Here is a 25031-nt window from a genome sequence, read left to right as displayed (position 1 = left end):
AGTTGAGCATAAAATAACTGATAAGGTTGATTTTGAAAAAAAAAACTTGAACAATTTTGTCTATCACAGAGCTTGAAAAGCTAACTTTTGGAGGACTGAAAGGCAGTTGAAATTTCACATAAAAAAGATCACTAAGGTTTTCATCAATATTGACTGCAAGTCCAACATGGACATTCTAATTCTATTCTAAGAGTTCTGCTTTTAATAATTTTGCTCAAATTTATGTTTTAAGGAAACTTCTTAGATTTTTATCATGTCAAAATCTGTATTTGTAATTTTGTGTGTTGTTATTTGTGTCTGATTTAAATGAAGGAAGATGTATTTTGGGACACTTCATGTCTTCTGAAGGAATAAGGTATGAAATGTTTTTTTTCAATAAAGGACTACTTTTATTTGGACACTACTTTCTGATTGAATACATCCCAGTCAGCACCCATACTAGATATACTGCTTGGCTTGTTTTTAAATTAATTGTCTTGATTTAGGTAGACTAAGACATTTAATGTTGTGTTTCATATTTTATATCTTTCTTTTACGTTTTTGTATGTATACCCTTGTAAATAGTCACTATTGTTTCACTTTTTTTGGAATGGGTATGGCAGCAAGTATGTAACTTTTGTCAACATTCATTTGGAGAGGGCAATGTAAGGTTCAATAAGAAAATAGACAAAATTGTTGTCAATAAGGTAATGGCAACTGTTTTTTTCTAGAATTCTAAGGAAGTTGGGCTGTAGACATCTTATAAGACTAATAAACTGTCCCAGGAGCCTCTTATGTAGATATCCATCGAAGAGCTCCATCGTTGGATTCTCTTTCATCATGATAACGCCCCAGTGCGTCCCTCACCCATTGCAAAAGAAGATGTGAGGAAGCTTGGTGGAAGTTGCGGCAACATCCATCTTAAAGTCTGGATCTACATCCATGTGGCCTTTTCTATACTCCAAAAACTCAATGAGCACTTGTAAGGCACCTATTTCACAAGCACTGATAATTAAAAGATGAAGTAAAACATGATTCATAAAGGAGTTTCTATGTTTCTTCTAAAGTGGTCTAAAAGGAAGGTAGATTCACCTATTGAACTATTTTGGACTTAATGGATGTTATGTGGAAAAGTTGTTATGGAAAAATCAGTAAAAATAAAATTTGTTCTACATATTATTTTGAATTCCCCTCGTGCAATTATTAGAAATCTATTTTCAACTGGTTTGAATTTTCTCTAACGAATAGATAAATTTAATATCCATATTTTCATCAGTTCTGTATTATGTGTCACTATATGTCTATTTCTGATTTTATCTTGTCACTGGATATTCTTTTGTTTTCCTATTCTTGCCCAATTACTGAAATGGTAAATTATGTGAAAAAGGTGAAAACTTTATATTTCCCCTTCTTTTTGTTCAAGGGGAGGGGGAAGCAGTCTTGGGCAAAGAATCTTCATCTGTATCTCCAGTTCTCCTTATATCTATTTTATATTGCCTTCAGCATTTTATTGTATTATTGAGTCAGTATAATTTAGTTTTACTTTTTCAGAGGAGATATGGCAGCAAATATCAAACCTTTAATAAGGTTATCTACCAACTCTGAACAAGTGGCAAAACATACAAGACTTTTGAAAAAAGGTGTGAATGCTCTTCTGCCTGAGCACTATAAGAAGTTCTATCTAGAATGGAAGTCAGGACAAGAAGAGCCAGTTCATTTTATACCAGAGCAAGGTAGATGGAAAAAGAATCCTGAAACTGGAGAAATGTAAGTCTAATCATGGTAAAACAATAATGTAAGCACAGACTAAATAAGTTGCTACTCATTGTAATGTATCTGAAAATTCGTAAAATTTTTCATTTTGTATAGTTTTGACAATAATCAGACTATTCATGGTAATAAACGGTTAGTAAAAAGCCAAGTATGACTTCAAATCAATGGAAATGACAGTATTATCTTCAGGGTATCAAACCAGTGGCTGTAACTTTTAGGTTAATCCTAAACGTACCTTTTGTACCTTTGTTGTAATATAGTGATAAGTAAGATCAATAATGACCTTCCATACGAATGGTCATAGCAAAGGGGACGGTAACAATGATAAAAAAGCTTGCTAGTAGGTTTTAGGACCTCCACTAGCTTCCCAAACCAAGAACATAAATACAACCATAACAATGTTCCTATTATAAGTAAGTAAGTAAGTATGACGACACTAGACCCTCAAGTTCCAAACTAGGGGTGCTGATGTCCGTTTCTTGACCCTTTAGCCAGGAAGTGCAATGGGAGATTAGGGGCCAGCCATTTAGTGCTTTCACACACCCTTCCTGCTTACCTTCCCCAGATTTCTTCAGATACCCATTTAGAGCTTGGTTGACTCTGGCTGAACTTATAGAATCACGCCACTAACCCTGTCCCTAACTAAAAAAAACGGCCACCCTAGGAATCAAACCCGACTCAACTATGATTACTCATTTGGACCCGTTCCTATTATGGACTTACTACATGGTTTTGAAGACTAACAAAAGTGTAGGCATACACTGTTATACCTGAAGCAGAATTTTTCCAGTGCGCAAAGTAAAATATAAAAGTAATAACTATATCAAGTAAAATACAAGATAAAGGGACAATAAAACATAGTAGAGTAATCATCAAACAGTTCGTGGTAATGAACTGTAATAAGGAGTGACCCGACTCAATAGTAAACAAAACTCTAAAAAAAAGAAATTTTGATACTAATAGATACATCAAAAGACTTGGATTCTTATGTTGATTTTAAATATATAAGTTTCATCAAATTTAGCCTTACCCATAAAAAGATACAAGCTGGAGAAAATTTGCTTTATTTTGGAAAACAAGGGGAAATACCCCCTAAAAGTTGTAGAATCTTAACGAATATCACACCATCAGATTCAGCATAGCAGAGAACAAAACTGTTTCAAGCTCTTATCTATAAAAATGTGGAACTTCGTCATTTTTGCCAGAAGACCAACCATGGGTTTGTTTTTATTTATTTTTTTTGTTTGTTTGTTTTTTTCCAGGGGTGATTGTATTGACCCGGTGGTCCTAGAATTTCGTGAGAGGGCTCATTCTAACGGAAATTAAAAGCTCTAGGGACCTTTTTAAGAGACCAAAAAATTGGAGGGCACCTACGCCCCCTCCCACACTCATTTTCTCCCAAAGTCAAGAGATCAAAATTTTGAGATAGCCATTTTGTTCAGCATAGTTGAAAAATCTAACAACTATATCTTTAAGGACGACTTACTCCCTCACAGTCCCCAGGGGAGGGGCTGCAAGCTACAAATTTTGACCAGTGTTTACATATAGTAATGGCCATTGTTAAGTGTAGAGACATTTTCAGGGGGATATTTTTTGGTTGGGGGGGGGGGCTTATGTGGGAGGATCTTTCCATGGAGGAATTTGTCATGTGGGAAGAGAATTTCCCTGAAGGAGTTGCAGGATTTTCTAGCATTATTTAAAACAAAAAACAATGAAAAAATAAATATAAAAGTTTTTTCAACTGAAAATAAGGAGGAGCATTAAAACTTAAAACGAACAGAAATTGTTATGCATATGAGGGGCTCATCTCCTCCTAAATACCCCGCTCTTTACGCTAAAGTATTTTTAGTAATTTCAACTATTTATTCTATGGCCTTTGTGATTCAGGGGTCATTCTTAAAGAATTGGGGCAAAATTTAAGCTTCAGTGTAAAGAGCGAGGTACTAACGAGGGGCAAACCCTCTCATATACGTAAAAAAAAATACGAATATAGATGTCCGTTACGTAAGTTAATTCGTAAGTTACGTATATTTTTTTCTAATAAAAATATCCGTAAAAAATTAAAAGTTCTAGTTGCCTTTTTAAGTAACCAAAAGATTAGAGAACAACTAGGCCTGCTCGCCCACCCATTTTTTCTTAAAATCGTCTGATCAAAACTAAGAGAAAGCCATTTAGCCAAAAAAAAATTAATATGCAAATTTTGTTTTAATTATCATATGCGGAGAGTCACAATCAAAACATGCATTAATTCCAAAACGTTCAGAAATTATATATAAAAAATAATTTTTTTAACATAAAGTAAAGAGTGACATTAAAACTTAAAACGAACTGAAATTACTCTATATATGAAAGGGACTGTCCCCTCCTCAACGCCCCGCTCTTTACGCTAAACTTTTTTTTACTGTTTTAAAAAGTAGAGTCGAGAGAAAGAGTCAAATTTTAGCGTAAAGAGCGGGGCGTTGAGGAGGGAACAGCCCCTTTCATATACGGAGTAATTTCTGTTCGTTTTAATTTTTAATGTCGCTCCTTACTTTCATTTAAAAAAAATTGCTTTTTTTTATTTAATTACAATATAGGGATACGTTGTTTTATCTGAAACATAAGGTTGCCTATGTTCTCAGTAAAATAAAGTGAGAGCACGTAAACTTTGAAGAAACATCGATCGGGGATGGTGGTCTAGTTGAACAGCAAGACATGCAGAAAGTGCCACCCAAACTAAGAAGAAAAACAAATGTTTGTCTAATTAGAATCAGTTTTCAATAAGAATGGTAAGATAGAAAAAGAAAATGGGCTCCCTCAAAAGGAAGAGAACTCATTAGAAAGAAAGAGAACTCAAAACAACAATTTTGGCAAAATAGCTATTTATATATCCTTCCAGTATAAGAAGTCATGCTTGTTATATGAAGTTTCACTTTATGTTACAGGTCTTTTTGAAAGGAAACCATCACCTGAGCCTACCTTTATTTGGATAAATATATTCTAACTAAGTTTGCAATATAGGTTGAAGGAGGGAGTCTGCCTCTTATTGGAGAGAATATAATTTTTAACAATAAACACTAGTTCTTAGAAATCAAAGTACTGTGACAAAAAAGTTGGATTTATAAGGTAAAGAACATGATTTTCTCGTAGCTAAGATAATATTACTTTTGTTTTGTAAAATTAGTATACCTAAAGAAGCCCTTTTATTCTTGACCAAGGTTATACAAAACTCAAGTTTTAGATTAAGAATAAGGGCATGCGAGAGGTAAAATCTCCCTCCTCTCTCATATTTAAAATAAACTAAACGTGAAATTAAGAAAGAACAGAAAAAACAACAACTTTTCCAAATAAGATAGAGTTCAATATCAAGACTTACGGCTAACAGACTTTATACTATAAACGATTGAGGACTGCCACCCCCTCGACCCCCCACCCCCACATTAAAGTTTTGTCTTTTTTTATCTTGAACTATGAAATGACTCATTTGATTGTATTTACTTAAAAGATATAAAAATTTAGTTCTAAAGTTTTGATGGGAAGTTGGTAAATATAATGCTTGCAATTGAATTTAATTGTCAATTTTGCTCTCTACTCTCGTTTGAGGAAACTTTCTATTTAAATTTTATGTCATTCTAAAACAAATAAAGGTTATTATAGATAAATAATGGATTAAAGTGAATATAGATTTGTCACAAATAAATGTGGGGTTGTTAATCTCCTCAAAGCTGTCCAAACGCTACAACACTTGTAGATTAGAATATATTCTTGACAAAAAATTGCGAATTTAATATGCTAATAATTACGCTAAATATGCATAATAATATGCTTAATATGCTAAGCTAACTCCTGTAGTTTTTGAAAATTGTATCTTTTCGAGAAGAACGATTGAAGAACTTATAGAAGAACGATTCTGGCATCGCAGCCTAATGATGTAAATATATCTATTTTACTCATATCCTTTCTTGGATAAGTGGAAACACTTATCCTCTTTGGGGGAGTATTTTCATCGCTTTGTCCTGTAAGTCTAGTGTCCTGTAGAGCATGTTTTAGAATATTTTCCTTAACCACATGTACCTTAATACCGCCAACTCCATATTGGCTGGGGGCCACCTGTCCTAATGGGATGGAAATACAAAGAGGTTAACTGATGAAATATTGAACGCTGAAGAAGACTGCTTTAATGACAATATGATATATGTCCCATAGATCTAGAATCCCCAAGCTGGTACCCACCTCAAAGACGATTCTCAGACTGATCAAAGAAAATAGAAACGCAACCGAAGCAGTGAATCAACTTAAAACTTTTACAGCATCCCCACCAAAGATCCCCGAAAAAGAAAAATCAATTTCATCGTCACCTCAAGCATAAAGAAGTGTCTTCTTGTAGTGTTCATGTAGAGCTTTTTTTGGAACATGTCCTAATAGGGTGCAGATACAAGGAATTTAATTGATAAAGTGTTCAACTCTGAAGAAGAATACTTTAATGATAATATGGTATTTGTCCCAGAGACCCCAGTTTCCCTAACTAGTACGCGTCTGAATAATGCTTTTCAGACAGGTCAAAGGAAACAGAAATGCAACCAATCCCCTGAACCAACTGGAAACTTGCACAACATCTCCACTAAGGATGTCTATAATAAACCCATTTTCCTTGTCATTTTTGAGAATAAACCCATTTTATTTGTCACCTCAAACATAAAAGAGCAAGTCTTCAGTTCCAATAACGTTGTTATTATTAAAATGGATCTGTTCGAATTTCTAAGCTGTGGTTCCATCGTGAATGCTCAGACCCATTTTTGTGTAATTTCTATTTTATTTTAGTTTCAGTCGTTGATCTGTCATTTGGTTCTTCATCATACTATGACGAAATCCATTTTATGAAGATTTTCCACCTGCAATCAGATCATATGGCTCCTCTAACATCCATACAAGAATCGAGATATCCTCCCCAATACCCGTTTTGCCAACCTTCTGTCAGTTGTAAAGAGAACTGGCCCCTTTCATGGGAGATCCAGTAAGGAGTGGATTTTAATTTTGTTCTGCTAGATTGTGATGTCGATGTCATTGAACATAGCCTGAAAATTATCTTACTATCAGAGAGCTAAATCTGCCTTACCTAACAATAAAAGTAAAGCTTATAGGTCACAAGGGCCCTAAGCATTGGCCCACTGGGGAGTTTACTGTTGCTATTCATGGAAAAAGAAAGCTGGCAAAATATTTACAAAAATCCTTCCCCGTTAACAGCTACCTGCTGTAAGCAGTTTTGTGCTGCAGGTGCAAGGGGTGTGTGCATAAAAAATTAAGAAGACTGCTTGTAATACTTTCGGTGAAGGTCCTAGCTTCAAGACCCTGTTGCCAGAGATTTACCACTTCATCAGTCAACTCATTAATGGCTGGGAGGTATTTGATCATTGAAAGTATCATGTCCTCCTTGATGGCTCCCCAGTTTAAATTGATCGTAAGAAAGTTTGTCTCTTTATTGATCTTTACTGATTGAGTAGCATATATAAATTTTCTTCTATTGCTCTCCACCATCATTTAGCACCCCTGAAGCTCTTTAAAATTCTAGAATTTGAATAGCTATGGGCCTATATATGAACTCATTTTTCACTAAATTGAGATATATGTCTGGATTAATGCCCCCTTGAGAAGGAGCTTCCTGTCAAAGAAATAATTATTTCTCAAAGGCTCAAATATGTATCAATAAGTATATAGTATATGAAAATACTTTTGCAAATAAGACTGTTTGTCCCAACGCTCGCTCGTCCAGGAATAGCTTCTTATCAGAGATAATTGAAGTCAACAAATAACTGAAGCCAATTCCTTTGTTGAATTACCCACTCGGAAACGACCCCACCTTGTTCCAGCGAATAAAGGTACAATGTCAACTCGATTGGTTCAGAGTATTTTTGGAAATCATATGCTTAAGTACTGCCCTAAATGTAGGAAGATTTATACAGATGGGTGTCTACAAGATGATTAAGCTGGTACAGTTGTATTCGTCCTTTATCCGAGCTGTAACCTGTCTGTCTCCCTCACACATGGATCTGCTATTGTATTTACTCGTTCTTGTGGTCTCTTTTAGTGCCATCTGCCTTGCCTTAGATGTGGTTATAAATTTTTACAACATGTCTGAATATGTCATTTTCCTAATTGACTCCCAATCTACAGCATTGATAATTTACTAATATCTCCAACATATTCCTAGCCATAAAGGGGTTGAATACAATGAGATTGCAGGTATACAAGCTTCCAGGCCTGTCTCTATATAATTAGAAAATAATAGAAACAAATGGAAACCGGCAGATGCATTCTATTTTCTTTAAGAGAAAACTCCTTTTGTGTCATAAATGCTCTTTATTTGCCCTTGTTTGGGGGCAAATACAAAGTTCTTATTTGATTGCCCCAATGCGAGAAAACTAGAGTTCTCGAGTGTCTGCTCCAAGTAAAAAATTGCTGAAACGTTGAATTCAATTCTGAAATCCTGCCTTCCTTCCTATGAGGATAAAATATTTTTATTCGAGGGATCATGTAGATGCTAAAAAAGAGACTAAAATATTAAATTCCCTTTGGTGTTTACAGTAAGTGATAAGGCAAATATGCCTTATTTTTGATCCATAAATAGAAACCAGTGTCACAGCCAGATTGTCATAGAGGTGAAAGAACCTATTTTTGGTGCATATGACCCGGTTACCTGATGAAGAAGAACAAATATAAAGTAAAAAATCCTTTTCATGCTTGTTGTGCAGAGGTTAGGCCCTGTGGGGAGGTCTGCTCCAAGTAAAAATTTGTGTTGTATGTGTATATAATATTTGTGTTGTAATTGCTGCGTCTTTCTCTTCGTCAGTGCTTCTAATTTGTATCCTAAAAAATCTTGAATTTTTTATTGGGGTCTAATGAACCTGTTGTGGTTAATGATAAAAGAAGATCTCGTGAGACACTGCTCAATTCAAACTATAATCTGGGATACTGATTAACATGGATCTGACTATTATGTGGGGGGAATAAGTTTTTTCAGATTTATGGGAGGTAAACATGCAGAACACACGCTTTTTATAGCACTAACTCTAATCTTTTCTATGGGGAATGTTCCTCGGACAAATACTAGAAAAAAGGCTCCCCTCCTCTCTTCATGTGCAAATAAGATTTAGAGAAGTATTTAGGTTGATTCCTTTAAAATAGAACTGTTAATTGCATTTAATATACAAAACCGTGGAATGAATGTCGGCCATCATGGAATAAAATGCTGGCAACTATTTTCGTTATTTTGTATTGTAATTATGGAAATCTTGTTGAAACTATTTACCAAGTCGGTACCTAAGTCCACTTGGAAAACCTCAAATGTTGTTGCTTTTGCTGAAGTGTTTTCTTACTTATCTGTTTTTCTTATTCATCTGGTTCATAATCATTTTCAGTCAAAAAGTTGTTAATGTCCAAATTCCGTTGAAGTATCCAAAGGAGTTCGATGAAGGCTTATGGGGTGGTGAAGGTGTTATTCAAGGCTTCAAAAAGCGTCACCCAAAAGTCAGAAGATTCTCTCATTTTTGGGTTCCAACTTTGTATAAGCGGGTTGTGTATAGTGAAATCTTGGACAAAAGATATGAAGTCACATGTACTCTGCGGTTTTTGGAGCTTGTGGATAAACATTATGGCTTTGATAACTACATTTTAGAGGTAAGTTATATTCTTGAGGTATTGTTAGAAGTAAGGTATGTCTTTGTGGAGTCTCTCGCTCCTTGTACAGAGGCACCAATTCACAAAAATATAGGGATTAAGGAAAGAATTTTTCTTCGTTTTGTTTCATTTAAATGAAGATGCGAAAATAAAAAATTTTTAGAAACAGGGGGGGGGGGGCTTGATGGAAGTTTGGTTGAAATTGCAGCGACACGCATCTTGAAGTCTGTATCTAGCCCATCAGATCTTTTTTTTATCCCTAAAACTCAAAGAACAATCGAAAAGCGTGTATTTTTCACAGCGCTGATGAATAGAAAGACGCAGTAATTACATTGCTCATGAAAAGTTTCCAGATTTCATCTAAAACAGACTAAAAGGATGGAAGAACGACATGTAGAAGTGCGTCGATCTTGATGAAGATTATGTTGGAAAACAGCCAGAAATAAATAAGATGTATATTCATATTATTCAGCTAAACTGGAGATAATAATAATTGCATTTAAATATTAGATGAATTTTCCATTAATTATCTTTCATTTTACTGTCCATTTTTAGACACCACCTCAAGATTTAAAATCTGTATTAGCCCTCAAGTTTAAAAGGGAGATGCTCGTTGCCCTTGCCAATGAAAACATCTATCCTGAAGACCCAATAAAGAAGAAAGAAGTAATTACTAAGTATGAACGTTTTGTTGTACCAGTAAGTAAGCCAAACTTTTTATTAGGTTAATTATTAATTTTTGCACTATTTGAGCTGTTTACCTGCTAAATTAAGTGACTGTTTTAAAAACAGTGCCACGTAGGCCACGAAGACCACATAGTATTGGTTTTAATCATAGTGTTTGTAGCTATTGTCTCTTTAGCCCAATATTTTAGTTCTGATGGATGATGAAAAACGTAAAATCGTCGATACAACATCGCCATACGAATTCTGGCCGAGATATCTGACTAATTAGGAGTCGAATTGCCAAATCTTCCTAAAAAAGTCTCTAATAAAAAAGTCTCTTTTGAACGTCTATTGATAAAGACTACTGATAGTACATTTTTTTATTACATTTTTTTTTTCAGATTAGGCAACTTTTAATGTTAGATAATCGTAGATATTTTTATCAAACTAGGCTACAGCCTTTAAAAGCTGCGTTGAAATATCATAAAGAACACCTGTTGTCGGTTTTAATTATTCATTTCGTATCAATCATCTTCCTTGCCTAAGAGTAGGTTATGACAGGCGATGCTAAACGCCTGGAAGGTCGAACGACACTGCTACGTGAACTCTGCTCGATATATCTGACTGATAAACAGCTACATTATTAGATCCTCCGAGATGCTTCTTCAACAGAAAAACTGACTTGAATATCTATCTAAGAAAGAGTACTGATGTTACGTTATTTTCTTTTATATTAGGTAACCGTTTATATTAAATAAATATAAATGTTTTGTTAAAATGGGTAACCACTTTAAAAAGTAGAGGTAAAATATGATAAAGAATACCTATTGTTGGTCTTGATTACACTGTTTGTATCAATTATCTTCTTAGCTTAAGAGTAATCTCTGACAGATGATACTAAACGTCAAAACGGACAAACGACGAATTCCAGCCGAAATATCTACCTGATTATGAGCTAGATTACTGTATTTTTCTAGAAAGTTCCTCGAATAATTTTTTTTTTAAAGAATTCTCGAAGGGGCTGGAAACATGCACAATTTTTCAAGCTAAATACCGTAGTGTTTAATTATTACGGGTGTATTTTATGTTAGCTATGGAACTAGAATTTTTGTGTAGGTTAGTGGACAATTTGAGTTTTTTTTTGTTTTTTTTTCGATACTCAAGTTTGGAAGATATCCTCAGTATGATGGAACATTTTCAATTTAAGATCTGTGGAAGTGCATGTTAACTCGCTTAAGATGGTATTTGATGACCCGACTAGAATTGTCCCAAGAGAGGGGAATTCCCCCCAACTGGTTTTCGAAAAAAAAATTTTTGGGGGCGAAAATTTTAATATTGCATGATCTAAAGCATTTATTTGATTCCCATTAGCTACCCAATTTATATGGATTCGGTAGTTTTATCGCACTAGTTCAGCCTAATTGAAAATTTGGTGATTTGACGTGTTGATTTGGTCCCCATTCGTCAATAAATTTGGTGATTTCGGTAGTTATATCGTAGTAGTTTCACTCATTTGCAAATTTGGTAATTTGACAAGTTCATTTGGCTTCCATACGTTACCGATTTCCTTGGATTCGGCAGTTTTATCTCACTAGTTCCACTTATTTGTAAATTTGGTGATTGAAGGTGGTCATTTGGTTCCCTTTGGCTTCTATAGAACGAATTTGGTGAATTTGTTAATTCTAACACGCTAGTTCTGCTCATTTGCAAATTGGGTAATTTGACATGTTCATTACTGTCCACTGGGCTCCTATTGTAATTCATTAAACATTCGCAAATTTTGTTGTTGTATGCAGTTAAAAACAAATAAATATGGTTGTTCTACTTGTCCTGGTCCGTCACTAAATCTGTAAAAGTTTTTTCTTGGCTCCTATGTGATCTGTAACCCAACTTGTAGAATTCTTGCATTAGGCCCATCCTTTTATCAAATTGTATTGGTTTAGTACTTTCCCTTACAAAATTTGATCATTTCAGCTGGTTCACATTCATTATTTGACTATGTAGTTTGGTTATTAGTCAGGAATCTAACTGAAAAGATTAATGGAGAATGGCAGACGAATGGATAAAATGGCAGAGAATTCAAAATGCAATATTACGAAAAAAAAATCGAAAAAAGAAAAGTCTTTCATTTTGCACAAAAGCCAATGGAGCAATTGATTTTTCATGAAAGTCATTAGGCTATGGAACAAAAGACCTTTAAAGTATGTCTATTTTCCTCCATATTTTTTAAGAAGAAACGAAGAAGTCAATCATACTGAGCCTAAGATTATCCAGCCAGGAGTCCTCATTTCTTAGAGCCATTTGATTTTTGTAAGCATGCATGACCAGATATTTTGAGCCTTCTGCTGGAAATTCTCTGTTAACTTAGCACGGAAGTATAATTTTTTCCCAGAAATTCGAAAGAGGATTTGGTACTTGTCTGTTATTCACACTCAAGAATTACACTGTGCAGGATCTGACAGAAACCGGTTTCCCTCTCTGGGATCGGTCATGATTTCCTTATTTTGAGTGAGAAAAACTACGATGTATGTATATTTTTTATTAAATATTTAGTGTATGGAGGTGGTTAGGGGTTAGGTTAGATGTTTAATATAATGCGTTCTGCGCAGGCTGCTTTCCATGATTCTCTGTTGTAGTTTCCATAATTTTGTTTCTAAAGTATTATATTATCACCATGTTTTGGTATATTTCATTAGAATTAACCTGACTTCACTTATTGGGTGTGTTCGGTTTGACAGACTAGTACCGATGATTTCTTAATCGACTGACAAACAACTTGTCAGATCGAGCGCTTTTTGATTTAGTTTACATGAATTACAATTCGAAAGCAACTTTACTCCGACTTGATGGGAATGTTTACCGTTCTGTATGATATTGAAGATACTGTCGAACCTTAACGGAAATGGCTGAAAGTGTCATAATGTTTTTGTTTTATTTCCAATTTAAGCCAGTAACTTAAAAAAACGCTTAAAAAGTGCTCTTTCACTGCGTTAAAGTAGGGTGCTGTGGTATATCTAAGTTATTATACACAAAAATCCAAGTCTAATAATTGTTTATTTTGCATGTTTTATTTGAAAATGCAAGATTCCACAAATAAATAACTCCTTTACTCTCCATAGTCGAGGCAGCGGAAAGAGTAAAGGGTGTAATGGGCTCTATGTGTCATAAATTAAAAAAAAACTCCTTTTTTTTTTTTTTTTTTTTTTTTTTTTTTTTTTTTTTTTTTTTTTTTTTAATAGAGAAAATTACAAAAACATCGTTGAAATTATTTTTAGCTTTTTGTCTTTATGTTTATTATTTTCTTATTTTTTTTTCTATTTCGCTATGGCTTTTGCTAACATCTCCCTTTTCTATAATCACGAAGAATCAAAGAGGATATTTCCAGAGCATCTACTGCACTCTTTATTCCCAAGATCATGACAATCATTTTATAAGAATCACATAGATCCGTTTCCATAGCAAAATGAAATACAATTTTTTCGATCAAGATTTTTTAGTAAAGAAAAAACCATTTCGCAAAAATCAATCTGAGTATTACTGAAAGATTAATAAGAGGCAACATAACAAATAATGTCAAAAATAAATGTTAAAGAATAAATGAAACCCAAAACGAGCAGAAATTAAATAAACAATCGTAGCAAAAACATACAACAAGTACTAATATAAAGGAACAAACTAAAAAAAAACAACCATTAAAGAATAAATGAAACCCAAAACGAACAGAAACTAAACATACCTTCATAGGAAACAAACATACAATAGGTACTAAGAAAAATGAATAAATAAGTCTCAAAACGAGTTGAACTTAAGTTGGATATGCACGTCAAACCCGATACACACAATAACCACCGCAAACAAGAGTTTGGGCCTTGCCTCCCCCTCTCACTGTTTAAGTCCAAAACCTGCAAAAGTGCAAATTTTGTTCTGGTCTTGAGAGGCCATGGGGGTAATCAGCCCTACTCATGTTAATTTTTGCTTGTTTTGAGTTTCACTTGGCTATTTATTGTAATTTCTGTTGGTTTTGAGTTTCGTTTATTTGTTGATAGTGATTTGTTGGAGTTTTACGCTTGGAAGCTTTTTGAATTTGTTTTTGCTCATTCTTGGCCTAATGGAGCTTTTTACTTTTCTTTGGAATTTTTGTTTGTGAAAAAAGTTTTCAAATTACTTTCTCTTCGTTTTTTATTGACATAGTCTTTTTCATGAAAAAAATTACATTTTATATCTTTTTAATTTTTTCCTGTAAGAATCCATAGTATGGGTTGCTATTTATATGTTGGAGAAACTTTTCAACAATTTTTAATCCTGGCACAAATAGCATTTTTTAATTTTAATCTTATAGATTCCGAAATTGACCTCAAAAATAAAACTTAATATCACTCTCAAAAGGTTCTATCTAAGCTTTTTGACAACCTGTATACACTTACACTCTTTTTATTTATTTAGATTGTAAGAGCAGAGGTAGTACAAGTAGTATCCCCAAAAGTTTCAACTTATTATCCCCAATCCTTCTTGATATATTGCTGAGGTGTCTTAATGGCAAACATAAATACAATGCCTTTTGATTTATTTTAAAGTAACATTTAGTTTTAAAGCATAATGAACCAATTCCATAATTGTGGGGGTCAGGGTCTTTATTGTGCAAAATGTTTGGGGAGGGGGGAGTAAGAGAATTTTCCGACTTGCTGGTCATTTTTACAGGCTGTTAATTTCGAAACTTAGAATAGTGTCCGTTTCAAATACAAAACATAAAATAACTACACGAATCGGTAAAACCGTTGCATTTACCAACCGAGATTCAGATTTTGGTACAAAATCGTGGTACCATATGTAAAATAACGGCAGTAGTCGTTAAAACTGCTCCGTTTACCGACCAAGTTCGAATTTTATGTAGATGACATGTCAGTGTTTTCCTGGTCTTTATTGAACCGAACAAAGAATTTTAGTGCCATCAGAAAAATCGACACGATTTTACCGACTACTCTTTCTTACCGAGTGACTAAAAACCTTGGCGGGGGCTTCTCACACCTCCCTCCATGCGTAACGGCCGTGGGGGGGGGGGTTGACATGCTTAATATCTGTAAAAAATAGTTTGCTGACCGTTCTTCTATGCTGAACAAAATGACTGCCTCAAAATTTTGACTGGATGCGGTTGGAAAATGAAGGGACTTGAGAAAAGGGCTGCTTGCCCTCCAATCTTTGGCTACTCTTAAAAACGGCACAAGAACTTTTAAGTTTGAGTTTAATTAGCTCCTTTGAAAGTTTCTATGATATTTTTAGCTATTATAGAACGGTGCTGCCTATGATATTGCTTATATGCCCTTTTGAAAACCTGCTTGCATACAGTCTTTTCCTTTAATTGTAACTTCTAAACGTTCCCTAAAAGTTTCATCTTAATACTTTTAGCGTCATTAGTTACATTGCCTTCTGGCTAGTTCAAAATTCGCACAACTTACCCTTAAACCTTAACTTATATATTTATATACTTCTTGAAGGTTTTATCTCAAGGCTCTTAGCCCTACAAGTAGTTGCAATAGAATTAGTTCTAGTAGTAGTAGTAAATGGAGAAGTAACACTAGTATTAGCAATAGTGACATATTGTCTTTTGGTGACATCATCATTCCCTTTAAGTATTCTCTGAAAGTTTCAACTTAATACCCAAATCAATTCTTGAGATGCGCTATTTTGACAATGAGCATTCACATAGTGTCTTAATTTAGTTTAAATTTCACCTTAACACTGTGACTTAAAAAGGGCACTAAAACTTCCAACTTACAATCAAATGAGCTCCAATTTTTATTAGATGTATTTGTGGAAAATAAAGCGTAGAGGGAGGGGGCAGGGGGTGGCTGCCCACGATCACTTTGACTCTTAAAAAGGGAACAAGAACATCTGATTTCCAGTCAAATAAACCCCCTCCAGGATTTATATGACCGATCTTTCCATAAAAATATTATATGTCCTCGGGGCATAGCTTATAACCCTTGTGCTGAGACCTCTGAGGGGTGGTGGTGATGTTATCCTCAAAGATATAATTTCCAGATCTTTCAACTACGGTGAACGAATTGGTCATCTCAGAATTTTGATTAGATGTGTTTTGGGAATTGATAAGAATGGGGAGGCTCGTTGCCCTGCAATCATTTTTGACTATTAAAAAAGGTTTTTTCAATGTCCAGTTAAATAAACCTTTTTTGAAGTTTCTACGACAAAAATAATGATCTCAAGATTTCTATCAGTTGTATTTTGGGAAAATATGTGCTGTCTGGGGGTATCCACTCTCCGATCCATTTGAATCTTTAAAAGGGTACTAGGACCTCTGATTACAATGGAGTGAAAATCAGCGAAATGAATGGAAAAAGATATATATAAAAAAAAACCTAAAGAAGTTGTAGGTTTTGTTTGTCGGTAAAATTGTCTTTGGGAACCATCATGTTGCAAATGTTTCAATTTGTACGGACGGTAAGCGTTGTCAAATTTAACATATGATTTTAATTATTTACTTTCACTTTTGTAACACTTAAAAAAAAGTGAAACTACCCTGAAACCTTCACAAACCTGAAGCAACAAGAGAACAATCTTAGGAAGTCACTGCCTTCCGGGTGTGAATTGACACAAGATGATGCAGGAGGGAAAAAAGATTGCTAACATTGATGCCCTCGATACTTTTATCTAATGCGATGACGTCATTTCAAATTAAGCAAGCATTACACGGGTGCAAAAAGTATGACGTCACTCCTCGTATAAGCATCATTGTAGTTCGACAAAAATGACGTCATACCTATTATATATACGAAGCGTCGCATGCAATAGGAATTAGTTAAGAAAAACATTTGAAAGCGAAAGATATGAAAACACTTGCAATCAGTATTCCAGTCTCATGTGTTGGCATAGCAGTGTGGTGGGCCATCAGAAAGTATAGTGAACCCAAAGAACAGGTACGAAACACAGTTGAGGAAAAAGAACAATCCTCGTTTCAACCACTAGAAGAAAAAACAGAGGCTGCAGAAAAGGATAAAAGATGCAAAGAGTCATTTGATAGGCTCACAGAGGAGCTAAGGAAATCAGTTGATGAAAAAGAGAAACTAGCAGTGCAACTACTGGAAGAGAAAAAAGAGGCTGCAGAAAAGGAGAAAAGATCCAAAGAGTCGTTTGATAGGCTCAAAGAAGAGCTAAGAAATGCTATTGAGGAAAAAGAACAATTCTCATTTCAAATTCTGGAAGAAAAAACAGAGGCTGCAGAAAAGGAGACAATATTCAAAGAGTCATTTGATAGGCTGACTGAAGAGCTAAGGAAATTAGTTGATGAAAAAGAGCAACTAGCAGTGCAGCTACTGGAAGAGAAAAAAGAGGCTGCAGAAAAAGAGAAAAGATCCAAAGAGTCGTTTGATAGGCTCAAAGAAGAGCTAAGGAAATCAGTTGATGAAAAAGAGCAACTAGAAGTGCAACTACTGGAAGAGAAAAAAGAGGCTGCAGAAAAAGAGAAAAGATCCAAAGAGTCGTTTGATAGGCTCAAAGAAGAGCTAAGAAATGCTATTGAGGAAAAAGAACAATTCTCATTTCAAATTCTGGAAGAAAAAACAGAGGCTGCAGAAAAGGAGAAAAGATTCAAAGAGTCATTTGATAGGCTCAAAGAAGAGCTAAGGAAATCAGTTGATGAAAAAGAGCAACTAGAAGTGCAACTACTGGAAGAGAAAAAAGAGGCTGTAGAAAAAAAGAAAAGATCCAAAGAGTCGTTTGATAGGCTCAAAGAAGAGCTAAGGAAATCAGTTGATGAAAAAGAGCAACTAGAAGTGCAACTACTGGAAGAGAAAAAAGAGTCTGCAGAAAAAGAGAAAAGATCCAAAGAGTCGTTTGATAGGCTCAAAGAAGAGCTAAAAAATGCTATTGAGGAAAAAGAACAATTCTCATTTCAAATTCTGGAAGAAAAAACAGAGGCTGCAGAAAAGGAGAAAAGATTCAAAGAGTCATTTGATAGGCTCACAGAAGAGCTGAGGAAAATAATTGATGACAAATTTCAATTATCATTTCAGCTACTGGAAGAGAAAAAAGAGGCTTCAGAAAGGGAGAAAAGATTTAAAGAGTCTTATGATAGGCTCAACGAAGAGCTAAGAAATTCTGCTAAACGCCACTCGGATTTAGTTTTTCAGCTTGAAAATAAAATTCAGGTTTTGAACGACAGAGTTGAGGAAATATCCCGTTTTAACAGGAGTAAGCCGTATTTTAATACAAGCAGAGCAAGTAGTCAGAGGAAAGATCTTGGAATAAAAATTGAGAAGGAGAAGCAGAAAATCCCAGCAAATAACGAGTTAAATACAGATAAGCATAGTTTGGAGCATACACCAACAAGAAGCGGCGATAACGAATATAAACAAAGAGGAAACATGTGCAACATGAGCAGAAATAGTTACAACTTTAACACGGGTAGAGGGGGAAATAGAAATAGAGGTGGAGGACATCGTCAACATGGAAAATTGGATGCCAATCTTCTTAGTAATTCTAGCATTTCTGAAGGAAAGCCTTGCTACCCTTAATCTTAAGGATCCAACTTCAAAAGGATCCCAAGAGTGCTTAGTTAATTTCCTAGTTTTTATATGAATAGATTTTACTTATTAAATGGGTCATACTTTATCCATCTTAAAGCCTTGGATTTTTTTTCTTGAGCAGGGTAAGTAGCGTCAATTAAGCTGTAATCTACACTTTCGTTCTGTCTATTCAATCTTGAAAAAAAAAAACTTTCCTCAACCTGGAATTTCAACAATAGTTAGCTCATTAAAGAGTTCGTGGTAACGAACTGCTGTAAAGGAGTGATGCGGCCCAATAGTAACCAAAACTCTAAAACACAGCATTTTGATATCAATAGGTATTTCAAATGAATCGGCTCATTATGTTGATTTCAAATAGATACAAACCTTTAGGTTTAGCGTTATTCATCAAAAGGTACGAGCCTGAAAATATTTGCCTAATTTTCGAAAAAGAGGGGCAACACCCCCTAAAAGTCAGGAAATCTTAATGAAAATCACATCATTAGATTCAGAGTATCCGAGAAGTCTATTATAGAAGTTTCAAGTTCATATCCGCATAGATGTTGAATTTTGTATATTTTTCCAGAAGAAAGATCACGGGTGCGTGTTTATTTATTATTAATTCACAAGCGTGATGGCACCGAACCAATAATCTTATAATATCAAAAAAAGGCCTCATTCTTTATGAGGCCTTTGAATATCAAATATCAAACGGCATAGTATTTCTTTTGTATATCTTAAAGCCTTGGATTTTTTTTTCCTTGAGCAGAATGAGTAGCGTCAATTATGCTATGGTCTACATTTTCGTTCAGTCTATTCACTCTTAAAAAAAGAACTTTCATCAACCAAAGATTTCAACAAAAGTTAGCTGACCAAACAGTTCGTGGTAACGAAGTGCAAGTAAGGAGCGATGTAGCTCAATAGTAACCAAAAATCTAAAAAAAAAAAACGGAATTTTTATATCAATAGGTATTTCAAACGAATTTGCTTATTATGTTAATTTCAAATATATACAAACCTTTAAGTTTAGCGTCAACCATTAAAAGTTGCGTTTAATTCAATATTTTTAATCTAATTTTGAATACCAAAAACCAATATATTCGACACCTTTATACTTCGTAACTGTAAAAAATTAAATTTTTTTCAAAGTGACAACTAGATAAATACAATCCCCCATGGAAAAAAATAATCGATAATAAAAAAGGAAAAAAGGTTTTTGTTCACAGGGAAAATACAAAAATTCCCAGCATTCCGTTCAGAAGAAATGTTTCTGATTATAGTGGCTTCATTCATCAGCTCATGGGTACTCTTCCTTTGCAAGCAAAGTTGACGGCGTATTTTTACCAAAATTGCTTCTTATTAGTTGTTTTCCTTGTGTTTTTTATAATTATACGAAATTTTTTGTGTACTAATAACTGCGCTAATTACTTATAAACAAATACGTATTTAGGATCACTATAATAAGCTGGTTCTTTACACTTTAGGGCTCTTACACTTTTGTTATTGACAAGGATCGTTATTTACTTACCATTTATTACAATGAAGAAATTGTTTTTTTTTTTTTTTTTTACAATCAAATTACATAGAAAACGTGTTTGTGGAAAACTGGAAAGGGGTCACACGGTAACAAATCAAAACTTAAATTTTCCTTATTAATGGTCAAAATCTATTGGCAGGCAGCCAACAATGGGGCAACACACATATTTTCCGTTGTTTTCCCCTATTCTGCTCTTCTTCCTTTGGTTTCCTTATAATTACTTTATAGTCCCAAATTTCCAGGGTGGGGGCAAGGTCCCAGTGCCGCCCCCTCGCCGGTGCTCATGCCTTTTAGATGCATAATTTTAGATGTTGTTTGAAAAATTACATTCAGGTGCTTACTTTCCCAGAGGGAGGGGGTAACAAGGGGAGGGTCGCTAAAAAAAGGAGAGTCAGTCCAATGAGCCCCTCCGAAGTTCACACGATCACCGTTTCTATAAAAACTTTATATACCCCCGGGGCATAACTTACAAACCTTGTCCTGAGGGGTCTGAGGGCTTGTCATCCTTGAAGACATAATTTCCGGACCTTTCAATAATGTTGAACAAAATAGCTATTGCCCCAAAATCCGCGCAACGCCCAAAACGCTTCGGCATTTATCCCCCAGGACATAACTTGCAACCCTTGCCCTGAGGGCTGTGGGGGAGGGGGGTTGTCACTGTTATCCTTAAATACATAACTTTAGGACTTTTCAGATGCGTTGAACAAAATAGCTATTTCAAATTTTGAAAACGTTGAGGGGCTATCCCCTCCCTCAACGCCCACTCTTTACACTTCAGTTTTTTATTGTTTTAAAAAGTAAAACAATAGATGTGAGAATGAGTCAAACTTTAGCATAAAGAGTGGGGCGTTGACGGGGGATAGCCCCTTTCATATCGGGTATAACTTCTGTTCATTTAAGTTTTAATGTTGCTCCTTACTTTCAGTTAAAAAAAACTCGTTTTTTCCTTAATTTCTGAACGGTTTTGGATTAATGCAGGTTTTGATTTTGGCTCACCGTGCATGAGTAATTAAAACGAAATTTGCATATTAAGGGTACTTTTTTGGCTAAGTGGCTTTTTCAAAATTTTATTGGACGATTTTGAAAAAAAGAGGTGGGGGAGGGGGCCTAGATGCCCCCCCCCCAATTTTTTTGATTACTTAAAAAGGCCGCTAGAACTTTCAATTTATTTATGAACGTTTTTATTAGTGAAAAATATAGGTAACCTACGCATTAACTTACGTAACAAACTTCTATATTCGTATGTTTTATTACGTATATGAGGGGGCTCACCCCCTCGTCAATATCTCGCTCTTTACGCTAAAGTTTGAATTTTGTTCCAGTTCTTCAAAAATGACCCCAGAACCACAAAGATAAATAGCTCTTTTGAAATTACTAAAACACTTTAGCGTAAAGAGCAAGGTATTGAGAAGGGTAAAAAACCCCTCATATACGTAATAATTTTTCTTCGTTTTAAGTTTGAATGCCGCTCCTTACTTTCAGTTGAAAAAAAACTTTTTTTATATTTAATTTCTCATTGTTTTTTTTTTAATCATGCTGGAAAATCCAGTGCCCCCTTCATGGGAATTTCTCTTCCCTCATGAAAAGATCCTCCCATGTAACCCCCGACCCTGACCCCTCACCAGAAAAAATCTCCCTGAAAACGTATGTATACTTCCCAATAACCAATACTGTATTTAAACAATGAGCAAAGATCATAACTTGCAGCCCTTCCCTCGGGGACTGTGGGGGATATAGTCGTCCTAAAGGACATAGTCATTAGATTTTTCGACCATCTGAACAAAATGGCTATCTTAAAATTTTGATCCGGTGACTGGGAAAAGAATGATCGTGGGAGGGGGCCTAGTTTCCCTCCAATTTTTTGGTTACTTAATAAGGACATTATAACTTTTAATTCCCGTTCGAATGAGCCCTCTTGCAATATTCTAGGACCACTGGCTTGATAAGATCACCCCTGGAAAAAAAACAAATAACATGCATCCGTGATCTTTCTTCTGGCAAAAAATACAAAATTCCACATTTTTGCAGATAGGAGCTTGAAGCCCCTACTGTAGGGTTTTCTGATACGCTGAATCTGAGAGTGTGGTTTCATAAAGATTTTAAGACTTTTAAGGGATGTTTTCCTTTTTTTCAAAAACAAGTTAAACTTTATCATGCTTGTAACTTTTGATGGGTAAGATTAAACTTGCTGAAACTTATATATTTAAAATCAGCATAAACATTCTATTCCTTTGATGTATCTATTGGAATCAAAGTTCCCTTTTTTTTAGTTTCAGTTACTATTGAGCCGGGTCTTTCCTTACTTACAATTCGTTACCACTAACTGTTTGATTTTAACAGATACTTGTATCTTATGATCTAGAGTTTAATATGGCGTTTACTTTTCTTTGAAAAAGTTCCTTTTTGGAAAGTTTTTTTTAATTGATATAAAAAAATGACTTTTACTTAAGTCTATAACTATAGCAGGTTTTAGGATTCTGACTACAAAAGTCAACTCTGTATACGACGTTCTTCCTAGCTGATTTATCTACCATGGACTGGCTTCCCATAGTAGCATAATATTTGTTGGCATGAATATATACTGAGTCCGAGGTAATAGGCTTGAGACTATCTGTGCAGGATTTCGACTTCTTTTGATAGAAGAGCATCGCCAAGTTCTGAAAACCGTGTTGTGACCAAGATGGGCCCAGGATTGCAAAATATATATTTTCATAAAGGAGGTACCAGGGACTTCTTGCTGTCCGGTTCTAAGCCGGCTTAAGTGCTTCGGTGTAGATATGTGATCTCCGTCCTGTACTGACATTTTTACTGACGAATTCAGGCGATTTGAACTGTACTTATTAGGAGTTTCAGAAACTTATATCCCTGGGGTAGGAAGTATGAAATTAAGTGATATAGAATTTGTTTACTGAGGCAGGAAGGATGGGGTATATAGACAGGGAGTAGGGCTCATGATGAATAAGGGAGCTGCTAAGTCTAGCTTAGGCTGGGAAGGTATTAACAATAGAATACTAATTGCTCAATTTATGAATAAAAAGATCGGGGTATCAGTTTTAGTAGTGTATGCCCCTGCGGAATCGACTGATGGAGATACCAGTGACTCAGATAAATGTTACTTGCAGTTACAGGAGCAAAAAGACAGGGTCGTTGGTAGAAATTTGCTGTTTTTAAAAGGAGATTTAAACGCTCAAGTTGGTAGAAATAGAGATAGATGGTATTCTAGCCAAGGTGAATTTGTACCTATAGAGGAATACAAATAGGAAACATTTCTTGTTTCCTCTCTGGGAATTCAAGGTGAATTCTTGTTTCCTCTCTGGGAATGGTCATGATTTCCTTATTTTGAGTGAGAAAAACTGTATACGACGTTCTTCCTAGCTGATTTATCTACCATGGACTGGCTTCCCATAGTAGCATAATATTTGTTGGCATGAATATATACTGAGTCCGAGGTAATAGGCTTGAGACTGTCTGTGTAGGATTTTTAAGACTTTTAAGGGATGTTTTCCTTTTTTTCAAAAACAAGTTAAACTTTATCATGCTTGTAACTTATGATGGGTAAGATTGAACTTGATGAAACTTATACATTTAAAATCAGCATAAACCTTCTATTCCTTTGATGTATCTATTGGAATCAAAATTCCTTTTTTTTTAGTTTCAGTTACTATTGAACCGGGTCTTTCCTTACTTACAATTCGTTACCACTAACTGTTTGATTTTAACAGATACTTGTATCTTATGATCTAGAGCTTAATATGGCGTTTACTTTTCTGGGAAAAAGTTCGTTTTTGGAAAGTTTTTTTTTTAATTGATATAAAAAAATGACTTTTACTTAAGTCTATAACTATAGCAGGTTTTAGGATTCTGACTACAAAAGTCAACTCTATATACGACGGTCTTCCTAGCTGATTTATCTACCATGGACTGGCTTCCCATAGTAGCATAATATTTGTTGGTATGAATATATACTGAGTCCGAGGTAATAGGCTTGAGACTGTCTGTGCATGATTTTGACTTCTTTTGATAGAAGAGCATCGCCAAGTTCTGAAAACCGTGTTGTGACCAAGATGGGCCCAGGATTGCAAAATGTATATTTTCATAAAGGAGGTACCAGGGACTTCTTACTGTCCGGTTCTAAGCCGGCTTAAGTGCTTCGGTGTAGATATGTGATCTCCGTCCTGTACTGACATTTTTACTGGCGAATTCAGGCGATTTGAACTGTACTTATTAGGAGTTTCAGAAACTTATATCCCTGGGGTAGGAAGTATGAAATCAAGTGATAAAGAATTTGTTTACTGAGGCAGGAAGGATGGGGTATATAGACAGGGAGTAGGGCTCATGATGAATAAGGGAGCTGCTAAGTTTAGCTTAGGCTTGGAAGGTATTAACAATAGAATACTAATTGCTCATTTTATGTATAAAAAGATCGGGGTATCAGTTATAGTAGTGTATGCCCCTGCGGAATCGACTGATGGAGATACCAGTGACTCAGATAAATATCACTTACAGTTACAGGAGCAAAAAGACAGGGTCGTTGGTAGAAATTTGCTGTTTTCAATAGGAGATTTAAACGCCAAAGTTGGTAGAAATAGGGGTAGATGGTATTCTAGCCAAGGTGAATTTTGTGTTGAGAAGGAAAAGAGTAATGGCTACAGACTTTTGCAATTTTGTATGTCCAACAATCTACTTGTAACCAATTTTGTGTTTGGTCATAAAATGGCACATAAGTTAACATGATATTCACGTGATGGTAAGACAGCAAACCTTATTGATTTTGTTCCGAAGATTGGCCGGATCAATAGGAGATATTAAGGTATATGGAAGTGCTGTTAGTGATGTTAACAGTAAGATCACTATTTAGTAGGGTCTAAGGTTAATTTAAAGCTAAAATTTTGGAAGGAACATTA

General features: G+C 35.0%; 2 protein-coding genes across 8 annotated transcripts in view; both read left to right on the top strand.

Annotated features, from left to right (window-relative positions):
- The window catches only part of LOC136031697 (uncharacterized), a 183382-nt gene that overhangs the window by 110883 nt on the left and 47468 nt on the right, over window positions 1–25031 (top strand). For all 7 annotated transcript variants that reach the window (XM_065711387.1, XM_065711388.1, XM_065711386.1 and 4 more), the window contains 3 exons: window positions 1531–1746; window positions 9147–9405; window positions 9961–10082. In XM_065711387.1, the coding sequence (XP_065567459.1) occupies window positions 1531–1746; window positions 9147–9405; window positions 9961–10082 (597 nt within the window). The remainder of the gene's footprint in view (window positions 1–1530; window positions 1747–9146; window positions 9406–9960; window positions 10083–25031) is intronic.
- Window positions 13297–18696, top strand: LOC136031700 (trichohyalin-like). Its single transcript, XM_065711395.1, has one exon. The coding sequence runs from the start codon at window positions 16914–16916 to the stop codon at window positions 18597–18599; it is 1686 nt and encodes a 561-aa protein (XP_065567467.1). The 5' UTR covers window positions 13297–16913; the 3' UTR covers window positions 18600–18696.

This window comes from Artemia franciscana, chromosome 10 (genome assembly GCF_032884065.1).
Source record: "Artemia franciscana chromosome 10, ASM3288406v1, whole genome shotgun sequence".
Taxonomy (NCBI): Eukaryota; Metazoa; Arthropoda; class Branchiopoda; order Anostraca; family Artemiidae; genus Artemia; species Artemia franciscana.
This window is presented reverse-complemented; position numbering and strand designations above follow the sequence as displayed.